The sequence below is a fragment of the Cyprinodon variegatus genome, unplaced genomic scaffold (genome assembly GCF_000732505.1).
Source record: "Cyprinodon variegatus isolate N-32 unplaced genomic scaffold, C_variegatus-1.0 Scaffold77, whole genome shotgun sequence".
In the NCBI taxonomy this organism is placed as follows: Eukaryota; Metazoa; Chordata; class Actinopteri; order Cyprinodontiformes; family Cyprinodontidae; genus Cyprinodon; species Cyprinodon variegatus.
Window position 1 is genome coordinate 342,691 of NW_015150530.1, and position 7,935 is coordinate 350,625.

The following is a 7,935-nucleotide window of genomic DNA, read 5'->3' on the forward strand; positions in this document are numbered from 1 at the left end:
AGCATATATTTGAGAGAGGTTAGTTTTGATGGAAATTTAAGGAGATTAAGCACAGAAAACATGTCTTCTTTTTTTATTGTAACATGCAAGGCCTCACTTTTGTAGCTTTAATCTTTAGAGGTGCAAATAATGTAAAAAAATAATTCTATTGTGTTGGACAACATACAACATAAAGTGGGGTTATTTATAACCAATAAATTAGTTGTAGCTATATTGTAGCAGTTTTGTGAAGAATTTTGTCCCTGCAGAAGTAAATGCGCCATATGGAATCTAGAGATATAAAACCACCATTGTCAAGTTTTGAAAGCTGGTATTTGAAAAAAATAAAAAAGTAGGGCATTTTGCAGCAAATAAATTCCAAGGCAAAAAAAGAAAGACAAAAACGGATGTGTTAATATGTATCAAGACCTTCGTTGTCTTCAAAACACTAAATTCTGTCTGACTGCATCCCATGTTCTGCGCTTGCATATCTTAGAAGATAGGTGCATGTCTTTTTTCGTTAGATGTCTTAAGGGGTCTTAATTTGCGCAAATGTCTTAAGAGGTCCTGATTTCTCGTAGTCAAACATCTCAAGATGTATTGAGACACTTTGGGTATTCATTTAAACTGTAATTGCTGGGCCATTGGTGATTTCACAATTGTTTTTTTTTGTGTATCAAATCTTTTATCTGTTATTTTGAGCAACACACAGAGCTATTCTAACTTTAATGTATTCAACCTACTTGACCCTACTTGCACAATACGGTAATGGATGGTTATGAAATTCTCTATATCAAAGCATGAGTCAAATATGAGATAATGTTCTAAGGCAGGGTTCTTTAAAGTTTTCCAGGCCAAGGACCCCCAAACTGATGGCGAGATGAAGCGGGGACCCCCTAATTATATTATATATATTGTGTTGTATCAAACTGGTTCTATAGTCACTCTATTACAGATTGAGTCATGTAACAAAGGTAATTTCTCCCTGGGATTATTAAAGTATTTCTGATTCTGATTCCTGGTTGATGGGACAGGTGTTGTGAATGAAACGGTGCCCAGCTTGAAAGAGCTCCTGTGTGTCGCTGAATGTGTACATTGATGACTGAAAGACATCTTCTGCCTCCATTTATCTGTTTACTATAGTGTGTTGAATTCATGTTGATGTGGATTTAAAGACATTTCAATTAGTGGAAAAATTGCAGGGGGCAATAAAAAAAAAAAAAAAAGTCTAATAAACCAAATCTTTGGCGACCCCCATGCAGTACCTCCATGGATCGCCTAGGGGTCACGGACCCCCTGTTAAAGACCTCCATTCTATGGTAACATTAGCAGGTTTACTATTTGTTTTAATAGGACCTGTTAATAGTTCAACAAAACAGCTTTTGTGGAGCTCAATTTAATCATGTTTGGTCAAAATTTGGAAGTAAGCCTAAACATGTGACACACTGTTAAGCTTCTTCTTTAGCTCCAGTATCTGTGGACATCTGAAAACTGAAGGATCAACTAGGATGACTCAGCAAAAGAACAGCTTTGTCACTTTCAGGATCGTTAAAAAGTTTCAATTCTCCTACAAAAAGTCAGGCTTGTTAGTAGAAAAAAATGCTTTTCAAAAAATTACAATTTATGGTCTTTATAGTTTTTCTAAAAAACAAATTCACCCAAAATTCATCATCTTCTCTTGGTGGGAAACAAACTTGAGATCATTAAAAGAAAAACACTAACAGACAACAGGATCAGGTTCTGTCAAGTATTCCTAATGCTGATTATTCAAAAATGCTGCTCTTTGTAACCTCAGGGTGACGTCTAGGATACCCTGCTATTAAATTATTAATAATGAACGATTGGTGGCTTAACCTCTGCTTTCTTATTCTGTCTTTTTTACTTTAATAAGGGTGGAAAGATCCCGATCCGATGGACAGCTCCAGAGGCTATTGCATACAGAAAGTTTTCCTCAGCCAGTGATGCATGGAGCTACGGCATTGTCATGTGGGAGGTGATGTCCTATGGAGAGCGGCCGTACTGGGAGATGTCCAATCAGGATGTGAGTGTGAGACTTCATATGTCACCAGAGAAGATAGGTGTTTAAATCTCATAACAAAATCCCAGGTTACTTACTACTGGTATTTCTTCTATAGTACATGTTTGATTGTTTAGATCATATTGTGAGTAACTGGAGTTTCGACTTTAATAAACTCCATAATTTGTGTTAAAGCAGGAGATGAGGAATCTCTAAAACTGGTTTCCTCTGTTCAGCATTCTTTAAGGTATTACATTTTCCCAAGATTTGTTTCCTAAGTATCTGAATCTTTGTTGGCTTCTCTAAACCAGTGTGGCTCAAATGGGGAATATGTTTTCATTTTTAGATATAAAAGTTGGTGGCTTTTACAATACTCTACAGCAGCTGACTCACATCAAGATGCTGCCTCTAAGAGGCAGGAGTTTAGGAACAGAAATACATCAAAAAGGAGGAAAAAAGATGACGAAGAGAGAATGGAAGTTCAGTAGAGGTCAGAGATTCTGAGGACTTCAGAGCGTCCAGTTTAAAGCTGCGGATCAGTGTGGCTGAGAAACCCACTGATCCCCAGGCTGTGGTCAGGGATTGGAAGGACCGCGGTGGAGGCAGATTCATCCTTCTCTCCGCTCAGTGTGAAAGCTCCATCGTAATCCCTTTGACCCTCTGCACACAGACTCGTGCACATCTATTCGAAAACGCCCTGCATACACATGCATTGGATCCCAGGGTTTGGGAGGGATTATTGCTGTTTGGGAATTGCTTAGAAGTGCTTTCCAAGGCAAAAAGGCCAGCCAAGGCACAAAACGAGCCTAACGCTATCTCCTCCTGGTCAGCCACTTATCACTACACTGCCAAAAGATACATGCAGATAGTCAGCCGCCTTATAGAGAATCTGAGAGATGACATATGGAGGTTACGGCATGTTATCTTCTGAGATGCACTGAGAAGTAGACATGGAAATTGTAGTTTGTAGTAGTTTGAACACAGCAACAAAAAAAAATCAAGAAAACCAAGATAAAGTCACCAAAATGGCTTTAGAAATAGATCTTTAAAAAAATGTAAGGTAAATATGAAGCATGTCNGTCACCAAAATGGCTTTAGAAATAGATCTTTAAAAAAATGTAAGGTAAATATGAAGCATGTCGTTAATTTTGACTCATATGTAAGAAAAATATGCTGGTTTCTATAAAATGTACTTAATTGTGTCAATTATCAGAGGGAAACTCTTTGCTCTATCGGGTTAAGTTTTGCTTTTTCATTTTGACTTTCAAGCTCCAAGAAATTTGCATTTTTTAGGCCTTGTTAACCCTTTATAGGGCACTCAGTGAAATTCTTTGAAAATCCAAATTATAATGATTAATAGTGTTGTTGGAATCCAGGACAATACTTTATTACCTTTGTAACGTTCAAAAAAATGTGATATTTTGATGGAAATAATTCATGTCAATGTAATAACAAGAAATGCCAACTTGCCCGAATATATTAAGAAAAATAACAGAAGTGCTTATATAAGAAATTCATGAAAAACACTCTGAGAGTGAAGGAAACATTGTTTTTGGTCCAAAATAACCTTATTAATTAAGGTTAATGCTGATACTGGCACTTACATTTTTCTAGTTTATAAACCTAAATATAATTGTTAACCAGGCTTATTAACTTTTTAACTTTACTTTTAAACATTTCAATTAGCTTTCTCAACTTAATTTACAGTAGGTAATATATCATTCAAGGGCTCATCTAATTGGTCAAAAGCCAAAATAAGATGTACAGCCATGTAGCAGTGTCTTTGCTGAATGGCTGGATATAGATCTTGTGCTTCTAGACCTCACTGAGGGACAGGGAGACTCCATTTGTAAGGGGTATGCAAGGGATCAAAAATGGTAACTTGCCCTATAAAGGGTTAAGCTTTTATGAAAAAAAGTCTTTAGATTAGGGAAGTTGTTTAATACAAGGCAGAGTGTTCTGGAAATTAATTGAAATATTGTTTTAATCTAGAAATTAACAAAACTTTTAAGATATTATTTTCTTAAGTCAACTGAACTTTGGAGAAAGACGGATTCAGCTAGGGAGAAATATAAAGAAATTATCCTCTCGGTGAACAAAATTACTGAGGTTTTCCAGTCCCTTTTAAGGTCCCAGGTTTGTAAATGAACGCACAACATTAATTCATGTAAAGCCGGGGATACTCTATGCGATTTCTTTATTTGTTGCACGCAGCTACAGCTTTTGTTGTATGACGAAACCGTGGGGTTTCGTCCTACAGTGTGAGTTCACAGCTCACAATGCATTTTCTAACACTGTGCGACCCAACGCTCTGATGCTATCTTCCTGCTCACAATGTACGTCTAAAAACCCCGTCAGTCTGAGCTCCACAGTGAGATGGCGCTATTCGGACTTGTCTATCCGGAAGCAAAAGCAGTAGAAAAGGAATATGAAGCTCACTAGAGTGAGCAATTTGTGCAATTTAGTGTGCAATTTTTGCAAACGTGGTTACTACGGTCTGTCAGTTTTACAGAAATAACTTAATTTCACTCGCAGCCCCGCCATGCTTCTGTTTTTTTGTCTTAGAGGAAGAAGAAGAAGAATCCTGGTTTGCGCATGCCCACTGCCCACAACGGTCGACTGAAATTCAAACATGTTTGATTTTCTTCCGACCTTACGATTCCTGAACGAGATGCGGTTGTGAGAGGCGGACCGCCCCTTGTTACCTCCTGTACACTGCACGACGCACGATCAAACTGAAAATTCTCGCATGACTAGAAATACCCAAAAAGGGGCAACAAATCGCACAGTGAATGCCCTGCTTAAAATGCTTTCTGTCAGGATCTCAGTGAATTCCAGCATCTTACCATGATAGATTTTCACTTGTAGGAGTAGAGTTTCTGTAGTCTTTTGTTAAAATTGGAAGTGATTTTAAACCACTGCAGCTCAACCAAAAAGTAGAAGGCCATGTAGTGAAAACGGAGTGTGCATAGGACGACTCCAGCTGCATTAGCGCTTTTAAAATGCATTTAGAAAAATAATCAGAATGACCAGAATCCTTCCCCATTTAGCAATGGATTGGGCTTTCCTTTCAGTAAAGACTCAGTTGGAAAATGTGTTTTTTGGCTGCATTGTCTGCAACTACATTTGTCCAATGTTTGTGTTTTGGCTTTTCTTCCACTCAGCTGGAAAGATGATTTTTAAATTTACCAGCAAGTTTCCATTTTATCCTCTTATTAATTGGTTACAATCCAAACTGAGGAACCAGTAATGATCTGGGCCAGAGACCAGAACTGGCTGACTTTTCCCAAGTGACCTCAGGACAAACAGTACAGTTAATAGTCCAAAAGTTGAAGATTCATTCAGCCAAGAAAGAGAAATGAAAGTGATGCAAACCAGGAGAACAATCCCTGCTGGTTCTTGGGTTAAAAGCAGAACCAAGAATCAAAGTCATTCTCCCTGTTAATGTCTGGTTTTCTGATTCTTATACGTAAACAACAGATAAACAATTCTGAGAGAATCCATCCTCCACATTTATTATTGAATAGATAAAGTAAGAACAAAGTTAATTACTTAGACTTAGACAACTTTTAATGTCATTTGGTATACACAGAGTATCAAATGTAAACAGTGAGGTAGAAAAAAATACATGGTGCAAAAACCGCATTGATATGGAAGTTTAGATTATTAATATAAATGGTGCAAATATGCAGTATTTTTGGTTTGGTGTTATCAGTGTAATGCAGAGTCTGTGACATGATTTTGAGTTTTTCAACAGTTCAGCAGTCTGATGGCAGTGGGAAAGAAACTTTTGCAGAATCTGCTGGACCTTTATCGAATGCTGCAAAGCATCTTCCCAGAATTACAATCTTAAGAGCCCGGTTCTTTTCTGATGTTTTAAAATAGTTTAACATACTTGAATGCTACACTCTTAACTTGAATTGAGTAAAAGTGTACATCATTTTAGACGTAGATCCCTTTCACATTGGAAAAGGAACAAAGCAGCACTAGGATTTGTTCTTCAGCGTTACAGAGAACATGAACTGAATACAGAAGGCAAACAGAAACCTCCCTCTAAGAGGACTCTACCTTTTCGACCGAAAAAAGAAAAAAAAAAATCTTTAGCAATGTGAATTTTTACAAAGTGGCCTTTTCCCCCATTAACCCTTTTATCGCACCCCATTATTTCTCCAGGTGATTCTGTCCATAGAGGAGGGCTATCGGCTGCCGGCTCCAATGGGCTGCCCTGTGGCCCTGCATCAGCTGATGCTGCACTGCTGGCAGAAGGAGAGGAATCATCGACCGAAATTTGTGGACATCGTTTCCTTCTTGGATAAACTAATTCGTAACCCAAGCAGCCTGCTGCCGCTGGTGGAGGACCTCCAGAGGTACAGCTCTGGTTAAATCCTAAAAGAAAATCTGTTTAGTTTCAAACTATGTGTTCAGTGAAGGTTTTACTATCTCGGAAAGTACTTTCCTCTCAGGGCAAAATCTGAAGGAGATTTGTGGTTCTTAGTATTAAGCTTTGTATCATATCTCCAGGTTTTCACATTCACCTTTCTGCTGTCTCAATTCACGCAGGATGAACTAATCTTCCTTTTTCCTCAATCAGTCTACCAGAATCCCCGGCGGAGGACATGGATTACCCAATGTTCATCTCTGTTGGCGACTGGCTGGATTCTATAAAGATGAGTCAGTACAAGAGCAATTTTATGGCAGCAGGCTTCAACACATTGGATTCTGTGGCCAGGATGAGTATTGAGTGAGTCAAAGAACCTAACAAAATCTTTACCTAATGAAAGGGAAAAAACATATGGTCAAAAACATATATAGGGAGAACCCAGACTGTGTTTGATGTCTAAACAATTAAGCCTTGATAAAAGTCTTACTGTGCTGTGTTTTTATAAGTGAGGTTTATATTGTGTTGTAAAACTAGTGATATCTCTTGAGATCTTTCACAGTCACTTTAAAACCACAAACTTCAACATTATTAATAGGAATTTATATTTATTGCTATAAATCAGCCAATGCATAACTTTACAAAGAGAATCACACAAAAGTTCTAGCGATAAAAACATTGAAGTTGTTGTGTACATTTGTATATTGCTATGGCTCACACACCCCTAGACAAAACACAGAGCAAACAGTTTATTAAGGTTGCTTCCACTTTAAGAAAGAAGAAAGTCATTTGTTCCACTTGTTTCCCCCAAACTAATGGCAGACATTTTTTTATTTCTTTTTTAATGCAGTTTGCTTTCACGTTGCTCTTTTTTCAAGTGATAACTTCTACTAAAGCTATAGGTGTGACACTCATTGCTCCAACGTAATTATAATGAAACAGCTAAGGAGAGACAGGCCATAGACTTACTGGAAATGGAAACTCCAAAGAGACCAAAGAATCTTCTGTGTCTGGTTTTAAGAATAAGAATAGCATTAAGAGAGGTAGAAAAGAGACCCTTGGTAAATCTGGGGTAGGTGCAATTTCACACTTCAAAACATGCCCAAAACTGAAGTTTTGGGCATGTTTTGAAGCTTAAAAAATGATTTCTTATGGTAAATGAGTTCTTATGGAAGCTTGATAAATGATTTGACCAAAAATTTCTTCTTTTTTGTTTTTCTTTGCAGGCCAGTTAGTTATACGTCAGCTTGTACACCTAAACTCTGGACTCTGTCAATCAAATTATTTCGGTCATAGCATCTTGATTCATATGTCGCAGCTAATATACGCAACGGCTGAAATAAGAATCATTTCTTTACCATTGAGTTCCGTCCCAGTGTTCATGGAGAGGGACGTCTGTGTCTTCAGCAGGCGTAGAGCTAACAGAACTGGCAGCGTTGCGAGGCAAGGGCTCAAACATGTACGACTGTAAGCCTTCTACACCAAACCAAGCTTCTGCCGCTCTGGCATCCTCTTCCAGGAGACTCATCTACGACCTCCGACACAAAACACTCCTCCTCTT

The 7,935-nt window shown here is 38.0% G+C and overlaps 1 protein-coding gene across 2 annotated transcripts in view; it reads left to right on the forward strand.

The window, feature by feature from the left end:
* Positions 1–7,935, forward strand: part of LOC107083579 (ephrin type-A receptor 6-like) — a 238,595-nt gene that overhangs the window by 227,950 nt on the left and 2,710 nt on the right. For both annotated transcript variants that reach the window (XM_015372920.1, XM_015372921.1), the window contains exons 14-16: positions 1,871–2,020; positions 6,170–6,363; positions 6,588–6,737. In XM_015372920.1, the coding sequence (XP_015228406.1) occupies positions 1,871–2,020; positions 6,170–6,363; positions 6,588–6,737 (494 nt within the window). The remainder of the gene's footprint in view (positions 1–1,870; positions 2,021–6,169; positions 6,364–6,587; positions 6,738–7,935) is intronic.